The sequence below is a fragment of the Erigeron canadensis genome, chromosome 1 (assembly GCF_010389155.1).
Source record: "Erigeron canadensis isolate Cc75 chromosome 1, C_canadensis_v1, whole genome shotgun sequence".
NCBI lineage: Eukaryota > Viridiplantae > Streptophyta > Magnoliopsida > Asterales > Asteraceae > Erigeron > Erigeron canadensis.
In genome coordinates this window covers 21,181,924-21,202,134 of record NC_057761.1, presented here as the reverse complement: position 1 = coordinate 21,202,134, position 20,211 = coordinate 21,181,924, and the positions used below count along the sequence as shown (strand labels likewise).

Below are 20,211 nucleotides of genomic sequence, written 5' to 3'. Positions count from 1 at the left end.
CACTAGCCACCTACATACTACTTAATACTTGAGATCTATTGGCGGTATAAAATGCTTTTATACTACTTGTTTATACTCAAACCTACGAACTCACCAACCTTTGTGTTGACTCTTTTAAGTATTCCTTTCAGGTAATCAGGCTAATCGTGGCTAGGAGTGGTAGCATGGGACTATTAGCAGACTTCAGGATTTAGGGTTGGAGTTTGCATGCTTGTACTTTGTGTTGGGTGGCAATATGCCCAATCGTATCCCCTGCGTGGGAACCTTTCGTACTTGATTTGATCATCTTTGTTGAACTTGTGTGTGTAATAACTACTACTATGCTTGTTTGGTTATGAAATTGACTATTTATGTTTATCCTAAGCACTCATTTAGTATTCCTATGTAACATCCATGTGCGCGTGTGCTTTATCTTACATCCCGAGTTTTCCGCCGCTGTCGGGGTGTTACATATTCTATCATTATTATTATACTTAATGTATAAACTTTTATAATTCTATATATATAATCATTGTAATCAAGAGTATTCTAATGGGAATAGAAAATCATTCTTTTATTCTCTATATCAATCCTTGTTCTCTTTATTCTCTATTGTTATTATATATCTATATTTGTTAGCTATTAGGTCGTTGTTTTACAACAGGACGAGATATATTGTCTATCTTCATAAGTCTCGAAATAAGTGTTTTTTAAGCAGCCTTAAATCATTTAAAAATTAATATAAAATAGTATTAGCAAACATAGTGTAATAATGAAGGATGCACATTTTTTTTCTTGAATCCTAATCATATCGGGGTACCATACAAGTCTTGGTATTGAAAAAATCCCAAAATACCGAGAATTACTAGTCCCATATTGATATCAGTTGTATTGGAACGAGATCAATACCATAGTTGAATGATTTTTGGATCTTCAATTAGTTTGTTTCTTGAATTTCCAAATTGCGTACTTTATTAATTAATTTACTTTAACTAAAGATAACAAACTAATTCGCATAAATTGTAATGCTTAGCCTTTAGCTCTTGCGATATGTTTGTATCATGATCCATTTGACTTATAGGTTGTGGTCCACATATTTGTAATTCAACAACGTGTGGATTCTAGTCCCATAATGGACACCCGGTAAATATGTGCAAGTGTAACATTAAGTTTGTGCTTAGTATAATTGCCTTCTTAAAGAATTCACATAATCTAAAACATATTACTAGCATAGTATATCCGCACAATGCAATGGAATAAGTCTTTTTTATTGTCTTCATCATAGTTTAACCTAACAAACGAACGTACATGAATACTTAAACAAACATGAGCTCAAACGAATGATTACTTGTTAATTAAGAAAAAGATATTTTTCATTCCGCCCATTTAAAAAAATTAAATGAACATGAAAATACACAACGAAAAATGTAAAAAATTGAGTAAATATTTGAGGAATCATATACTAAGCTATAAGTTATTAAATCTAAATCTTTGATAATATTTTTGCTAGTATAAGTTAGATACTTGTCAATGTGTTGGTGACTCATTGCTTAGGTTTTAGACATTAGGAAAATTTATCAGAGTTTGAGTCTCACTTCTCATATTTATAAGAGTGAATTACTAGGGGAGGGGAGGGGAGGGGGGGGGGGTCGAAAGTCCTGAATTTCATTTCAGGCATGCGTGGTAATCATCGCAGGAATGAAGAAATATGGTATGGTAGCTTGATGTTATTTTATTAGTATCTGGTATTTTGCTTGATGTTATTTTATTTTATTTAATATATTGTCAGTTTTAAAAGAAAATTACCACTAACATAATATAAGTATCAAATTAAACTGTAGAAACTTAATGTTCGTTGTATGATGTTATTAGCGGAAAAAGCTAATGACAAGATTATGTTGGGTACGATACTAGTTAAGAAAATTTTAAGAATTTTAGTGATCGTTAATTTCAAAAGGTTTATGTTAGTTTCTAAAAATGGCATGGAAAAACCATGATAGACAAGATGTTGCATTCTAATAAATATGACTGATAATACGTACGATGTTAAATTGCTATATGCTTTCTTTCTTCTTTGAAGGTAGTCCATTCAAAGCAATAAAGGACCAACAATGAAGCAAATATATAGTTCGTTGATTCGAGGTCGACGCCTTTATACATGGTGAGCCATCAATGTGGATGATACCATCCGACAATCTTCACGAGGCAAAGTACTTAATGTCGAGATAGCGAGTATGTTTTGGTAAATTTTCGTCACAATGACTACTTACCTTCTACGTAATAAAAGGATTCAAGAAAGGCGTGTTGTCGAATTAAGATCATGTCTTAAGTTGGTCTTAATTTGTCGTGGTCACAACAACATTTGTTCCCTAAGCTTTCACTATCAAAATTGTATTCTTGTAGAATGCATCAAAAACCACTTGTGGCTTGTTTTACCAACAATTTCCGTATTTAGTTGGGCACATTTTGGAATTGGTCCATTTGAGAAATGACAATCTGTTGTCACCTTGATAATGAAAGATTTATGGGCACAAAGTGAGCTACAAAATGTATCTCTAATTGTATTTTAACGAAATCATAAAATTTGTAGTTCTAATTGTACATGGACACTAATTCGATAACTTACGCCCTTCTTTTAATTGTACATTGAGATTCATATTCTCTTTGTCTTTTATTAAATGTCCAATTTTGATTTATCACATCTTTTGGTTTCAACTTCGACCATAAAATTTTTTTATTTGTATTATCGAAATTTCTTATTTTTCAATTTTTCGGATATTCAACTTCGAACACCCCTAACTAGATGTATCCATCATGAACCCAACTTTGTTCTCGCTAGCGCGCATGGCCACAAAATTCTTAATCCCAACGTTAATGACTTAAAGCATCCTAATAACAAATTAAAGCTTTCCACCAAAAGGTTTAATCAAAAAGCTTTTACTCCGATGGAGAAATTCTTGAAAAAGCCACTCTTTTAAGGAAAGTGGTAATTTGGTTCAAAGACTTGCAACGTTCGTTAAATAACTTGATTTGCTGGCGGTTATGATGCAATATAGAATTATAGATTGACATTATTATATATACTAAAAAGCATGAATCGGTTTGCGTGCACCATACATTTTCAACACTTTTAGTCCCTGTCGTTAAATTTGTTGCAGCAATGGTCCTCATCAGCTAACGGCTGTTAATTTTTTCTTGCAATTATAGTCCCTGTTGTTAAATTTGTTACAACAATGGTGCCTATCAGCTAACTCTAACCTTTTAACTTTAGGTTTCTTAATATTTGCCACATAACTTTAACCTTTTAACTTTTGTCACATAACTTTAATTTATTTTACTTTTAGCACAAAAGTTTGCTTTTATTTAGTTTTTAAACATATGTTTTTCTAACTTTTGCCACGAAAGTTTCATTTTTTTACTTTTTATGACGGAAACTTTTAATTTTTAACTTTATTTCACTTAAATTTAATTTCTTTTATTTTTGGCACGAAAGCTTTGTTTTATTTAGTTTTTAAACTTTTATTTTTCTAATTTCTTTCACGAAAATTCATTGTTTTTACTTTTTATTACAGAAACTTTTAAACTTTTACTTTTTGTCACATAACTTTTATTTCATTTATTTCTTGCACGAAAATTTTGTATTATTTACTTTTTATATATTTATTTTTTAAACTTTCGTTACGAAAGTTTCATTCTCTTTACTTTTAATCACATAAATTTACGAAGTTTTCATCATTTTAGTTTTTGCTATATCACTTTTATTTTTTCTACTTTTCACACAAAGTTTTGTTCTATTTAATTTTTATATTTTTATTTTTTCAACTTCAGCCACCAACGTTTCATTCTTTTTTACTTTTTATCACATAACTTTTTACTTTTTAACTTTTGCCACGAAAATTTCATTTTATATAATTTTTCACATGTTTACATGTCACGTAATGTCTCCCGGGGCAACGCCCGGGGACAAAAAACTAGTTTTGTACACAATGAAATCTGTCATCCTCGTGACTCCCAAAACAAAATAAAATCTGAGACACCAAAGAAAGATGACATGATGGCAAAGAAATACCAGTCCAGAAGATTAAAATTTTGGCTATTGATAGAAAGTTTACATGTATAACACTGCAGTCAAAAATCATTGACCGACATTAACATGTTATAATGACCCGAGGAAGTTGATATGTATGTGGCCATTCATGAATTCAAGTCTACAGTTAAATTCTTGATCATGAGTTCATGACAATTGTGCAATTCATAAATACATTTTTTTCCAAAACACGGCAGCTAACAAGCATTGGCTGGCCATAATAGGAGTAAACACGTTATGGACCCATAAGCTTTTTGCCTTTTTCTGTGTGTGGCCACTATCTCTTGAAAGACTTTGGGTGATCCTTGACTGACTCCAAGTCTACTATGAAATATCTTGTGGACTCAAGTCGATATCTACTTAAGTATACGTTCATAAAAGATTTTAAGGCATGCTGTGTTATATATATGCCCCATTCACCCTATCTCTAAATTATACAACATCTACTCTATCCTAATTACTCCAAAATGGAAGCCACTAATTTTATTGTCAATGTTACAATATTATTTCTGTTCTTTCAAACATATGGTGCAAGCAGCAGCAACACCATGATTAAAGCTTCCTCAAACGTTACATGTATCCAAAGAGAGCGGCAAACACTGCTTTTATTCAGAAAAGGCTTCACAAACCAATCAAAATGGCTGTCACCATGGACCGGATTAGAATGTTGTGGGTGGCGAGGAGTTAAGTGTGACGCGAGAACTGGTCATGTTGTCTCACTTAATCTCTCTTCCAATGGTATCAACTCCACCATCCCCGTTTGGTTATCAAACCTTACTCGCCTCGTGCATCTAGACCTTAGCCGTAACACCTTCCATGGGGGAATTCCAGATTCTATTGGAAACTTAAGCTCTCTTTCTACCATTGACCTTTCAATGAATCAATTGTCTGGTCCCATACCTCCCTCACTTGATGGCCTATCATCTCTAACACACCTCTCTCTTTTTGGTAATAAATTGAATGGGAGCATACCTGAAAGCATTGGACTACTCACCAGCCTACAATCTCTCGATCTTGGTTTTAATCAATTGAGTGGGAACATTCCCACTAGTCTTGGTCAGCTTTCAAACCTGAAAGAACTTTATCTTGATAGTAATAAATTGAGAGGGGTTGTTTCTGAAGATCACTTCACCAAACTCTACAATCTAACCACCTTGTCCTTGTCTGGTAATACATTGATAACGTGGAACGTCAGCCGTCATTGGATTCCTCCCTTCCCACCGAAGTCTTTGCATGCAAGCTCCTGCTGCAACATGGGACCCCAATTCCCAAACTGGCTTCAAACACAAACACATCTTGAACGCTTAGATCTTTCAAATTCGAGTATTAGGGATACAATACCAGAGTGGTTTCACAACATCTCCTCTCATCTTTATTACTTGGATCTATCCCACAACGAGATCGGACCCGAATTCCCAAATATTCAAACATCAACTAATCTTGAATATTTACTTCTTTCAAATTCGAGTATAAAACAAAGCATACCAGAGTGGTTTCACAACATCTCCTCTCATCTTCTCCTCTTGGATCTGTCCAACAACGAAATCGGACCCCAATTCCCAAATATTCAAACATCAACTGATCTTCAGAATGTAAAAAGTTTTCGAGACCTCGCTCTAACATAAAAATTGGGCCTTTACAAAAGCTAGTCAATAATAAAATATACTCGTAATAATAACATAATATAACGACGGTAAATGTTATCAACAATAAACTAGATAAGTAAAGCCCCAGGTTGAGACTATAAATTCTTAAGTTGCCGAATAAAATATTTAGACATACTTAAAAAAAATAATAACTAACATTTATGGAATTATTGAAATATAAATAAAGTGTATGACAATGATATTCAATCATTTAAACCTTAATAAATAAATGCAAGTAAGGTATAGGTTTCTATAAGTTAGTAAATAGTTAGATATTATACTACAATTAGATAACTTTAAAAAAAAAAAAAAAGAAAAAAAGAAAATTACATGTGTTTCTTTGACAAAAGGCAAATAAGGGTTTTAATTAATTTGTTATATGTCGTCAATTGTGAACATGAGTATGTTATTACGTCTGTACGTGGCCTTTCAAAAACAGTAGATTAAAAATGTTTCAATAACAGTAGGTAAAGTTTGTACATATAGGTTCAAAAGTCTAGAACTTATCGGTTCAATAGGTATACGTACAGTAGGAAGAGTGGGCTCTTTAGCACCCTTTGAGCCTCCTCATAACCGGCCCTGATTTGGTTCAAAGACTTGCAACGTTCGTTAAATAACTTGATTTGCTGGCGGTTATGATGCAATATAGAATTATAGATTGACATTTTGTCTATTTAACATATGAAACTTGAAAATGTAGTACATATGTTAAATTATGCAAGTGTCTTGGCGAGTAGACAATTTTTTTACTGTAATCGTTTTTACTCGTGTATATGATGTTTTCATCATATAACTTATCCTTTTTTTCACCTTCAAAGTTTGCTAAACAAATTAAAAAGTCGTTCATCGCGCGAAGCATTAACCCAGTCACATATACTTCTGTTACCATAAATTTGAAAAAAAAAATTCTTCCAAATTTAACCTGTTTCGCATTTTAATCCTGGCATTTGAATTAAACATTTGTCTGTGCTTCATTTTTAATTTTAGCCCTAAAAGCTAAAACTAATATTTATAACAAACCACAGTTATAAAACAATGCGACGTGCATATGTTATTTCTTTGCAATTATATCTACATACTAAGTAACAAAGTCAGTTCACTTGTTCTCATAAGTTATTTCTTCCTTTAAAGTAATTCCTAGTGATAACTCTAGAATCAATAAATGCAATTGCCTTCCTAACAAAAATATTTACTTACACAAACTACGAGATTCAAATACAATTTGTTGTACATGACTCATAAACATAACCACGTCAGTTTGAAATATCTGCAATTTTTATACTGCTGAGATACACTGCAACGTAAGAATGGATACTGTAATTTATGATATTAGAAAACGACGTTATTTTGGTCACTGCTCACGTGCAGCTGTTTGAATTGTCCAGATAACATTTTATAAATTAAAACTGAACATTGTAAGTTAAGATATTACAACAATTCCGTTGACTAAATCAGCTCCAACCAGAAATTTTTAAAACAAGATATTCAGGATATACTCTATAGAATAGATACTGAATGATGAAAGCTTACAAACCAACACGTACCCATTTTCTCAAAGCTTCTAGATCAGATTTTTGCTGCACGTTATAATAAGGATAGTAACCCCTTGAACTCAACTGAGAATGGTCTGCACAAAAGATTGCAAAGAATGACACATAAACTTTAGCCGTCACAAGGGCAGTGGGAGATACTATGAGATGGCTGGAAGCAAATATATACAAAATCTCAGGTGGGTATAGTTCAAAAGCAACACTTAAAAAGTTAAAGGGAATTAAGAAAACAGTTAAAATCAACCTTTGCGGTAGTTTATGGAGAATTGCTAGTTCTTTGAAGGAATATTGCAGTGAGCTATCTGAAACTATAGTAGAGCATAATAGTGTTGCCTATTCTAAGAAAGCCACTTGGGATATTCATATGGGCATTTGAATACTCTTTTGGGCACTTGGATACGCTTTAGATAACTTTTAACCTGTTCAACCTGTTTATTCCATTTAGGCCATTTAATCATTACGAGTATTTTATTAGTGCCTTTATTAAGGCCACCTTCCCCGGCTTAATAATCCAGATTGACAGGTTCGTGGATGGCTGGTGGGTTTCCCGGTTCCATAGGGTACTAGTGAAGTCCTGGGTTTGCTTGCCAGGTCAACAAAGTTGGCTCGAGTAGGATTTCCTGACTTACTGTCAAAAACATGATAAACTTTTAAATGAAGACAATACCTCATTTAACCACTCCCAATGCCAATAATTTCAAATATTTAGCTGATGCATAGCTTAAGAGGCTCCCCAGGATCGTAGCAGTAAAGATCTGAAGAGCATTAAGCAACAATTCATGGATACAAGATCCTAAATTTCTTATATGTTGATTTATCAACTACGATCTATAATCTTACTTCAAGTAAACATCTAAGAAAAATTCCATGATTTCATAAGAAGGAACGAACTATTTATGTCACAAAAACTGACTTTATGTTACCTAATGCACTAGTCTGTCATGTCTACACTAAGATACAACATCAAAATACTTAACTTTTATCGACTCGATAACATCTTATATCTTTCACTCAAAGAGAACTTAATATTATATGGTGTCAACTTTAACCCATTCACCTAATGCTCAATTTAGCTTTGTTTTTATCAGTAAATGATCCAATGAGCTGGTCTTAAGATTTAGTTAAGACAAGTCAAATGGGTCAACAAGTGTCTAAAATCACCTAAGACTCAGTTTGGCTTAGTTTCTATCTCTAAGAGGTCCAATGGGCTAATCAAAAGATTTAGTTAAATGATCCACTCGGACACTGATAATTACGAATTAAAAAACAATAAAACAAAACAAAATACACACACACAATACCGGCACGAAGAACACCATGGTTCCGTCCACCACGCCAAGACCACGGTGGTGATGGTATGGCGTCACATCATGGAGGTGAACTGCCGCATCTGATGTCCTAATAATGGTTAATGGATACAACCTCCAAAATCACTTTTCGCAAAACATAGTCGAAAATTCTTAGGACCACAGAGCTTACTAAACACCATATCCACCCTGGGCACCTGCTAATGGGAGTTGAAGTGTTGAACCACCCTGGGCACTGCTAGCTGTTGGCTGTTGGTAGAAAACTTTAGTAATATACTACTATTATATAATTTGTATAATCATTAGTAATACATCCATCATTTATAGAAGAAAGGTTTAAGGAAAAACTCAAAAAGTTTTCAGGTTGCATGGCCCGTTCCACCTCTAATTTTGAACTTTCAATAGACTATGGCACCAAACTCAGGGAGTCAATTACTTAACGCTGTAAGCTCAAGGCTAATAATGTTACTAATTTCACTGAATTGATCAACTTACCCAGAAACACAGTTGGGCATGCCAAAAGTCGGGGAAGCATAACATAAATAGGCACTACGGCAGACATCTCCATCTGCCATCTATGGTACATAAAGTATGAAAGGTTTATTAAGAAAAAAGGTGTACCTGAGTAGTCTGAACTCTGAACTGTAGATGTTTATGTCGCTATCTTTTCCCCAACCTTAATTGACTCTACACGGAGCAAGTGAATTTCAATGGATTAGATAGGATTCTACTGGATACCTTAAAGCCACCTATGCAAATTAAAATGTGTCAGGTATAACAATATCATAGTCAACTTAACAACAAAATTAGTAAATTACAATTGCAATAAATCTAAGTGATATAAGTGACTTATATACACCCATTTAACTTGCTCTCTACAGTAACTAAGTTTAATCGCCAAGAGCAAATACTAGTGTATATCCTTTATCCAATGACTGGACCGTTATGCTCTATAAGTACCTTTAACCACAAATTTCTCTTACATTTTACGAGGATGGCCCAAACTGATTTTTAGTGGACATCACAAAATGTAACACTCAATTACAAAAAGTACATACATAATAAGTTTAAATGTAGCACGTAACGGTCTTCCATCATTTACTGTTAATATGTCTCCTCTTTTTAGACATTTCAGTTGCACCTGGAACGAGCAGTAATCATGAAAACACCTGATCTCAACAGGAAGCAATGCGTGCCTTTGTGTAACCCAAACAAAGGAACTAAAATAGAAACTAACTAAACAGACGGAGCGAGTCATATGGGTTCATAGTCACCATATGCATTATTCAAATATTATCAACCTCCATGGCTATTTATAATAATTCATATATTCAACCTAGTCAACCCAACCCGGCCCCTAGTGGTTCAGTAAATAAAAAAAATCCCTTTTTGACGCCAATCTTGAATAGAATATTAGCCGTTCTGAAATGAACTCCTTTTGACACATTACACAACCGTCTCCACCCGGCCATTATCCTACCTCTAGAAAAAACAGAAAACATTAAGCAAGAAGGGCAGAACAAAACTCACCTTCTTTTCTGCTTGGTCATGTGAGACATGATAGAAATTTTGATCTTGTAAGGTTTCCGAGGAATGTATAATATACCACAACTGAATTGACCCACGTCATTAACATTGCGGGAAGGTTTACCATTGCGTCCACCGATAATAGGCCAAAGACCACGGAGAGCCATAAACACCGAACTTTTCCCACTTCCATTTGGACCTTCATTATTACGTTTGAATTGTTAGAACAATGTAGAATACGAATAATAATACAAAAAATATATTTTAAGCAACCAGCAAGAAGAACTGAAGAAGCCCTTGCACTGGTACTATATCACTTGTCAACTTCCATTTCTGTGATGACGTAATAATATCAACCTCCGATATAAAGATACCATCATCAGATTCCAAGTGAATCTCATCGGACGGAGATGAAGTGCCAATAGTTTCATCTGTAGAAATACAGCCAGGATCAGTTGAAATTCATAACTTAAGGCAATCCAAAATTATAGGAGGGACATGACAATGAATTATAACTATCGATTTACGTGTAAAAGGGTTGATTTAATGACAACCCAGGTCTATTTTTTACTGCATAAAGCCTCCTAAATTGCATTATTCAAAAATTAAAGTTATTTTCAAATAAATATGTTCTTGTAATTATATTCATAGACTTGTATATAATAATTATAATATTCTGGTCAGCCAAGTTACCCCATGTTATCCAATACTTTAAGATGAACCTTTTAAGCGAGCAAATTTTGGCCACTTATCCAACCCATCGGCCTGCATATGTTGTCACAACTAATTCTAATTCATGACCACTTTCATGAACAACTATAAATGCAGTTAAAATTGACATAGCTTCAAGTATAGATTGAGAACTTTCAAACCCACCAAAACCAAAGCCTACTAACTGACACAACTAAAGTTTCGTGTGTAGGGGTCTCCGTGGTCTTTGGCCTATTGTCACCACCTAGATAAACAAACTTGATGGGCTTGAATACATTTTACATAATATGATCATTAAGTAAAATAATTATTAGCAAATTAAGAGTTGATCAAATTGTAACTCTGGTGGAAAATAATTATCAAATCTGCAACTCAATACACTAAGCCTTGGACCTGAAACTCAGTCATATCTGCCATCCTCCTTTAACTGAATAGTGAGGCTATTGATAGAAAGTTTACGTGTTTAACACTGCAGTCAACCTGAACGACATTAACATATTATAATGACCCAAACAAGTTGATATATATATGGCCACCGGCTCTTGAAAGACTTTGTACCATTCTATTCATTCATGAATCCAAGTCTACAGTTGAATTCGTGATCATGACAATCGTGCAATTCATAAATAAAATTTATCCAAAACACTGCAGTCAACAAGCATTGGATGAAAATAATAGGAGTAAACACGTTATGGACCCATAAGCTTTTTCTGTGTGTGGCTACTATCTCTTGAAAGACTTTGTCTGACCCTTGACTCAAAGTCTACTATGAACTGTCTTGTGGAATCAAGTCGATGTCTACCTAAGTTTACGTTCATAAAAGATTTGAAGGCATGCTGTGTTATGTATATGCCACATTCCCCCTACATCTGTATTATACAAAATCTACTCTATCTTAATTACTCCAAAATGGAAACCACTATTATGGTCAATTTTACAGTATTATACATGTTCTTTCAAACATATTGCAACACCACCACGATCACGGCTTCTTCAAACGTAACATGTATCCAAAGAGAGCGGCAATCCAACAAATACAATTTGAGCAAAGATTGATAACATGTGCAAAAAAAAAATATTGGGAATCACACCAGCTGAGATAACAAATATTATCCAAAATTAAAAAAAATTCATCATAATTCTGGAATTTGGGATATCACTATCATGATCATTATCAGGAAAACCAACAAAGACAACTAATGGAAATGCTCTTAAAAAATACTCAGCATAATTAACATTAAATTTAGCTAAAATAGGCCTAAAACCAAAAGCAAATTTACTTACATGAATTCCTTGAAGTCAAGCACCTAAAAGATGACCACTTTCATGAGCAACTATAATTGCAGTTTAGATCGATACAGCTTCAAGTACAAAACCCACCAAAACCAAGGCCTACTAAAGACTTGATATGCATAACAAATATCATGGTAAAACTTTTCAAACAATAATTATGAACCTAAAAACAATAAATTGAAGTTATGAAAAATAATAATCTAAAAACCCATTCTAAAATCATTAGCATAAAACATACCCCCAAACCTATGATACGAAGGTGTTATCTGCAGTCTGCTAAAAGAATCGAGACAAATAAACCACAAAACTTGGACCAATCAAATCTGTTATCCTCCTTTATGACTCCCAAAACAAAATAACAACTGAGACACCAAAGAACGAGGACATGATGGCAAAGAAATACCAGTCCAGAAGACACAACAAAAATTTAACTGAGAGATTAAAATTTTGGCCATTGATAGAAAGTTTACGTGTTTAACACTGCAGTCAAAAATCATTGACCGACATTAACATGTTATAATGACCCAAACAAGTTGATATGTATGTGGCCATTCATGAATCCAAGTCTACAGTTAAATTCTTGATCATGACAGTCGTGCAATTCATAAATACGATTTTTCCAAAACACTGCAGTCAACAAACATTGGCTCACAATAATAGGAGTAAACATGTTATGGACCCATAAGCTTTTTGCCTTTTTCTGTGTGTGGCCACTATCTCTTGAAAGACTTTGGGTGATCCTTGACTGACTCCAAGTCTACTATGAAATATCTTGTGGACTCAAGTCGATATCTACCTAAGTATACGTTCATAAAAGATATTAAGGCATGCTGTGTTATATGTATATGCCCCATTCACCCTGAATCTGAATTATACATCTACTCTATCCTAATTACTCCAAAATGGAAGCCACTAAATTTATTGTCAATCTTACAATATTATTTCTGTTTTTTCAAACATATGGTGCAAGCAGCAGCAACACCATGATTAAAGCTTCCTCAAATGTTACATGTATCCAAAGAGAGCGGCAAACACTGCTTTTATTCAGAAAAGGCTTCACAAAGCAATCAAAATGGCTGTCACCATGGACCGGATTAGAATGTTGTGGGTGGCGAGGAGTTAGGTGTGACACGAGAACTGGTCATGTTGTCTCACTTAATCTCTCTTCCAATGGTATCAACTCCACCATCCCCGTTTGGTTATCAAACCTTACTCGCCTCGTGCATCTAAACCTTGGCTATAACAGCTTCCATGGGGGAATACCAGATTCTATTGGAACCTTGAGCTCTCTTTCTTACATGGACCTTTCAGATAATCAATTGTCTGGTCCTATTCCTGATTCAATTGGAAACTTGAGCTCTCTTTCTCACATGGACCTTTCATTCAATCAATTGTCTGGTCGGATACCTCCCTCACTTGGTGGCCTATCATCTCTAACAGACCTCTCTCTTTATGGTAATGAATTGAATGGGAGCATACCTGAAAGCATTGGACTACTCACCAGCCTGCAAACTCTTTATCTTTCATGGAATCAATTGAGTGGGGTTGTTTCTGAAATTCACTTCACCAAACTCTACAATCTAAAAGTGTTGTACTTGTCTGATAATTCATTGATAACGTGGAACGTCAGCCGTCATTGGATTCCTCCCTTCCAATTAGAGTATTTGGATTTAAGCTCCTGCTGGAACATGGGACCCCAATTCCCAAACTGGCTTCAAACACAAACACATCTTGAATATTTATCTCTTAGAAATTCGAGTATAAGAGACAGCATACCAGAGTGGTTTCACAACATATCCTCTCATCTTTCTACCTTGGATCTGTCCGACAACCAGATCGGACCCGAATTCCCAAATATTCAAACATCAACTCATCTTGAATATTTATCTCTTAGAAATTTGAGTATAAGAGACAGCATACCAGAGTGGTTTCACAACATATCCTCTCATCTTTCTACCTTGGATCTGTCCGACAACCAGATCGGACCCGAATTCCCAAATATTCAAACATCAACTCATCTTGAATATTTATCTCTTAGAAATTCGAGTATAAGAGACAGCATACCAGAGTGGTTTCACAACATCTCCTCTCATCTTCAATACTTGGATCTGTCCGACAACCAGATCGGACCCGAATTCCCAAATATTCAAACATCAACTCATCTTGAATGGTTAGATCTTTCAAATTCGAGTATAAGAGAAAGCATACCAGAGTGGTTTCACAACATCTCCTCTCATCTTCTCTACTTGGATCTGTCTGACAATGACATCGGACCCGAATTCCCAAATATTCAAACATCAACTCATCTTGAAGCATTACTTCTTAGAAATTCGAGTATAAGAGATACAACAATACCAGAGTGGTTTCACAACATCTCCTCTCATCTTCGAATCTTGGATCTGTCCGACAACGAGATCGGAGGAAATCTGCCACGAATAATAGCGAATAACAACACAGGTATACAAGATTTTAATACTCTTTATTTTTATTTCTGCTGCTTGTGTTGGTGATCAGATTGGATAAGATGAATGATTTTTGCTTAAAAACTTATTCAGAGGTTTTTGTTTTTGGTTAAGATTACGATGCGAGCTTTTATAAGATTTAAAATCAATCACACTTTATATTTTGTTATAAAATGTTTAAGTTTTTAGTTTGTTGTTTAACTTAATCAGGTCAATATGGTCAATATGAAAAAGTCAAGAGTTAATATTATGTTATATCAGGGTTTTTTTTTTTAAATATTTATATAATCTTAATTTTAATCTTAATCTTAATAATCTTAATCTTAATCTTAATCTTATCTTAATATATACTATAAGACAGTTGAACTAATGACTTATTAACCAATCAAATCGTTCGATTTCATCAAATTGACTTTTGATGATGTCATCATTTAAATAAACTACAAATTAAAAATTCTAATAATCATTATCCAAATATATTAGTATATTAATATTTATATTAATTTATAGAAAAAGTCTCACTAATTTACACTTTTTTGTTTTCCTCAGAAATTTTTAAAATTTACAATCATTTAATTACATAAAAAAATTTTAACATATGAAATATTTTCTTAAAAAAAAATATTTATTTGAAAACCTAATGACTTGTTAACAAATATTAGAAGAGTCCTAATTGTTATCAAAAAAATATAAAAACAATCCTAATTATTATCATATTATCATAGAACAAGTAATTGAAAATAAACATAAGCGTGTTATGAACGTGCATCATGATTAAATACATATACTTGAATGTCAAGTTCGGGATCACATTTATGTTTATATTTTAATTCTTAATTATTTTTCCTAATAATATCATATTATGAGTACATCTGTTTCAAAATATATTATAATGGAGAAATTATTATATATAACATGTGCCTTGTGAAATAACTACGGCAAACAATTCCATCAATATGTCTAGGCTAATAATGACAGTGAGGAACCTATGATTATTGTACTATAACTTGCAAAATATAACACTTAAAACCGTGTTTTTTTAAAATTTTAAGCTTTTATGACTTAAATTTATGAAGATCTAATATTGTTAATATCGTAAATCCCGTGTCCAGTGTTGGACACGGGTCTAAAATCTAGTATATACTATAAGACAGTTAAACTAATTACTTATTAACTAATCAAATCGTTCAATTTAATCAAATTAACTCTCGCTTATGTCATCATTTAGATTAACTATAAATTAAAAATCTTAGTAATCATTATCCAACTATATTATTATACTAGTCCTAATACTACGATATATGGTACATATATAAATTGTATCATAAGGAAATTCGAATATGCCTCATACATGATTCATGAGTATGAAATAAATTATGATTAAAATAAACCGATGATCGAAGCTAAATTATAATAAACAGTAATGATAAATATAATATATGTTTAATTAGAGTTTTGGATTTACCTTAAATTTTTACTATCACATCAAAATCGGAACTTATAAGTATATAGTGGATGACGCAAATAGCCTTGTGATTTCGGATTGTAAACTCAAATTTTTGAAGTGTTCATGTTATTAACTTATTATAAGTAATATAAGCAATAGGTGTTGAATTGAAAAGAAACAAAAGAGACAATTTTATTCCTGAGAAAAATGATTAATAAAATAATGTTATAATGTACATAGGTTAGTTTACATCAAATTAGTTTAACATATATTCTAATATTTAATTAATTAATAAATAGCATATACTAAAATAAGGAAATCATCACCTAATAGATATCTAGAATTTATGTTATTATTAGATTAGATTTGGATTAACTTTTTTAAATTTAAATATGACCGAAAGAACACGTGTCGCTTTAATAAATTGTTACGTATAACACTTAGAAATGTATATCTTCAAAATTATAAGTTTTTGTGACTTAAATGTATGAAGATCGAATATTGATTATATCGTCCCTGGACACGGGTCTAAATCTAGTTACTATCTACCAATAAACTAAAATAAAATTGTAGCCTCTTTTAATTGACATGTGACGTTATATTAGAACGACAAGTGTTTTTTTTGTTTTATTTAATTAATTAAAAATCTAATAAATTCTTTAAGTAATCTCATTCGTATTAAACTAGGATATTGCATATCTAATCCGTATAAGATCTATTAGTTACCTAATATAACTTACAACATTGTCGGTTTACATGTTTTATTTATCTAAACTCAAGTTTCATGATACTCATGTAAACTTTAAGGCATCATTTTACCAAGGCTGGTAAGTTTTTAATACGTTTTCCTTATTATTATTTTTTTCATTGTTATTATTAGTTCATTGATTATTATTATTATTATTATTATTATTATTATTATTATTATTATTATTATTATTATTATAGCATTTTAAGTTAATTGATTTGAGAATTAAATAATTACTCTATCATAATAAGCATGTTGCGTTTTATATTATAAATAATTTTAGTATATTAATGATTATCATTATATTGTTATAGTATTCTAAGTTAATTGATTTAGTATTTAAAAATCACACTTTCACAACAAGCATGTTGCTTTTCATATTTTTTATGATATTTTAAGTTAAATTTTAGCTTACATGTCTGACTTGACTAAAAGCATATGATTTTTTTTAAACATTAAAATTTAAAAGTATATGATTAGATTTATTATATTTAGTATGATGGATTTAGCTATCGCGTTCAGTTTTTCCTTACCACATATGTTATAACTTCTATTACTACTGATTAGACATAATGATTATTGATAAAGATATTATAGCTATTATTTGTCAATCCGTGCAATATGTACGGGTGTTGATGCTAGTATTATATTATAAAAAAAAAATCACTTTACTTTTAGAAGTGTTGAAAAATATGTAATATTATCATTTAGCACCTTTTTAAAAAAATTTCACTTACACTACCCTCTTAACATTAATAATAAATTACACCATCAATCTTTTATCCTTTAAAATATCTCCATTAAGTTTTTACACCAATTACTTTTACATCAATTATCTACATCGCTCAACGTCTCATCTACCACCATCAGTCGACCCCACCACAACATCGTCGCCGACACGACCACCGCCGCATTGCGCGAGTAACGTGCTAGTCTAGAACTTAAAAGAAATTAAATTTACAGTTTTCATAGAACTGGTATGAGTATTTTTTTTTATTCTTTTGTTTTTATTTAATCATTTCGTTATATAATATGATATGGAAATCTAGAATTTTCTGCATATATCTTATTCATTTTCATAAATATGTTTTTCTATTAAGAACTAATATTTTATTCACATGATACGATCATGGATACTAAATATATATAACTGAACTTTAAAGTTTAAAATATTTCAGCCAAATAAATAGTTAAAAATGACAGAAGTGATATCATTAAAAGTTTAAAGATATTTCTTTATGCTTTCTATATAGTAACTTCTATATAGTAATATTTGTTTTTCTCCTTTCATTTTTTGGTTTGGTGATAGTAGTCGTATAATGAAAGTTATTGGACTAGATTTTGTCTTTGTATATAAATTTCTAGGGGGCAGATGATAGCCCCAAGCTAATCCAACCTAATTTGTCTTATCACTATTAACTAGATAATGGTTTCCAAAATCCATCCAGGTCTTGAAGTTGTTGCTTTGAAGAATAACAATTTCACTGGAAGCGTTCCAACAAACTTATGCGAGTTACATAGTATACAAGTGCTGGATTTATCACATAATAACTTATATGGAATTCTTCCTGAGTGCTTAGGGAGTTTGATCAATTTGCTAATGATTGACCTTACAAGTAACAATATAACGGGTGATATTCCAAATTCATTGGGTTCTCTATCACTACTTGAATCATTGCATTTACGTAACAACAAATTAGAGGCTAATCTCCCGGTATCTTTACAAAACTTGAAAAACTTAGTAACAATGGATTTGGGGTACAATTCGCTGACTGGTAACATCCCTTTTTGGATTGGAAAAAAGCTATCAAAGCTTAAAATCTTGAATCTCCAATCAAACCTGTTCATGGGTATGATTCCACCGGAACTATGTCAAATCAAAACTCTTCAACATTTAAATCTGGCAGATAATAAGATAACCGGAAACATCCCTCATTGTTTTAGTAATTTAATTGGTATGATCAAGAGTGACGTGGAGTTAACCTACAAAAGTTATATGTATGAAGAAAGTATTGAAGCTTGCATAAAGGGTATTCAGCAAAAGTACACGAGCACACTTCCATATCTTATATCCTTAGACCTCTCAAGCAACAAAATTATTGGTGAAATTCCTGATGTGTTGATGGACCTGGTAGCATTGACGAATTTGAATCTTTCAAGAAACGAACTAAGTGGACACATTCCCACAATGATCGGAAATCTAAAGTCAATGGAATCTTTAGATTTGTCGATGAACAAGTTGTCTAGTCAGATTCCTCCAAGTTTAGCTAGTGTGAATACTCTAGGCTATTTGAACCTATCATTCAATAAATTATCCGGTCCATTACCAGTTGGAAATCATTTTCAGACTTTTGATAATCCCGCTATATATGAAGGGAACAACGGACTATGTGGATTCCCACTATTAAGTTGCCAAGAAAACAATTCATCATACACTCATGTTGGTGATGATGAAGGTGAGAATGGTTCACAAGCTTTCTCGTGGTTTTATGCTGGTATGGTTCCAGGATTCGTTGTAGGTTCCATGGGACTTATTATTAGCTTGCACTATAATAGGAATTGGAGAGTAACTTACTTTGAAATGATAGAGAATGTTTACGTTTTTCTAATGGTTTCGATCAAGTGACTGTTGCTCAACTAAGGAGGAAGTTTTTCTAAATATATGTTTTGATGTTGTGGTTTAACTATTAAATGTATGGTGTTATATATTTAAGCATGTGGTTGTTTAGTGTGATATTTATGGATTCAAAGAAATTTATAGGAAAGAAACTTTGATAGGGGCATTTTGCTCACAAGGACAATATGAAGTTGCTTCAAGACTAAGAAAGGGGAAGTATTTTACTATTGTTAAGAGGATATGGGTTTTGTATCATCTCATGCTAAGAAGAGTTTGTCAAAATATTGTTTGTATTCTCGTTATGTGTCTTCGGGTAACCTATAAAAGATTGATGGGCTAAATATATAAGGCATATAAAGAACATTCCCTTATATATTGAGCATGCAAATTATAGTTGAGTCAGCAGGAGAAATAAAAAATACTAAGTGATGTGTGAAAATCTAGTTAAATTAAAATCCTTAAAAATACTCCGAATCGAATACCACACACAATCGGGCAGTGGACCCGTTCTTATGCAATATAGATTAAAGTAAGTAAAGGTTCGTTCCACGGAGACTACAAAGAGCTAGCGAGTTTTAAGTAGTTTAGAAAGAGTTTGGTTTTTAAAGACACCACGTCATCTTGGTTTTTATATTAAAAGTTAGTTAATTGAAAGAGTTAGAAATTTCTAAGAATTTATCGAAAAGAAAATTGTTTCAAATCAAATAGGATGAGAAGATCATCCACTTCGACTCCATGATACACATTATTTAGGTTGCATATTATTGAAGAACCAATTCAAATATGTTGATTTTATAGCCGAAAACTAAACAAAGACTCACCCCGTACCCGTCAAGT

At 32.5% G+C, this 20,211-nt stretch overlaps 2 protein-coding genes and 1 long non-coding RNA gene across 10 annotated transcripts; 2 read left to right on the top strand and 1 right to left on the bottom strand.

Annotated features, from left to right (window-relative positions):
• Positions 1-4,319: 4,319 nt before the first annotated feature.
• On the top strand, positions 4,320-5,778 carry LOC122585001 (receptor-like protein 11). Its single transcript, XM_043757095.1, has one exon. It carries the CDS (start codon positions 4,534-4,536, stop codon positions 5,689-5,691), a length of 1,158 nt encoding a protein of 385 aa, XP_043613030.1. The 5' UTR covers positions 4,320-4,533; the 3' UTR covers positions 5,692-5,778.
• Positions 5,779-7,297: 1,519 nt separating this feature from the next.
• Positions 7,298-12,418, bottom strand: LOC122585003. Of its 8 annotated transcripts, XR_006321635.1 has the most exons (7): positions 12,092-12,408; positions 10,370-10,527; positions 10,100-10,295; positions 9,191-9,318; positions 8,564-8,818; positions 7,930-8,017; positions 7,298-7,339 (listed from the first exon to the last, which is right to left on the bottom strand). It is a non-coding gene; the product is annotated as an uncharacterized LOC122585003 (long non-coding RNA). The 8 variants fall into 8 exon arrangements; XR_006321634.1 differs by lacking the exons at positions 7,930-8,017; positions 8,564-8,818 and having other exon boundaries at positions 12,092-12,209; positions 12,339-12,418; XR_006321636.1 differs by lacking the exon at positions 7,930-8,017 and having other exon boundaries at positions 8,555-8,818.
• Positions 12,419-12,946: 528 nt separating this feature from the next.
• On the top strand, positions 12,947-19,629 carry LOC122586850 (receptor-like protein EIX2). The gene is made up of 2 exons (XM_043758854.1): positions 12,947-14,557; positions 18,206-19,629. The coding sequence occupies exons 1-2, from the start codon at positions 13,003-13,005 to the stop codon at positions 19,381-19,383; spliced, it is 2,733 nt and encodes a 910-aa protein (XP_043614789.1). The 5' UTR covers positions 12,947-13,002; the 3' UTR covers positions 19,384-19,629.
• Positions 19,630-20,211: the final 582 nt, after the last annotated feature.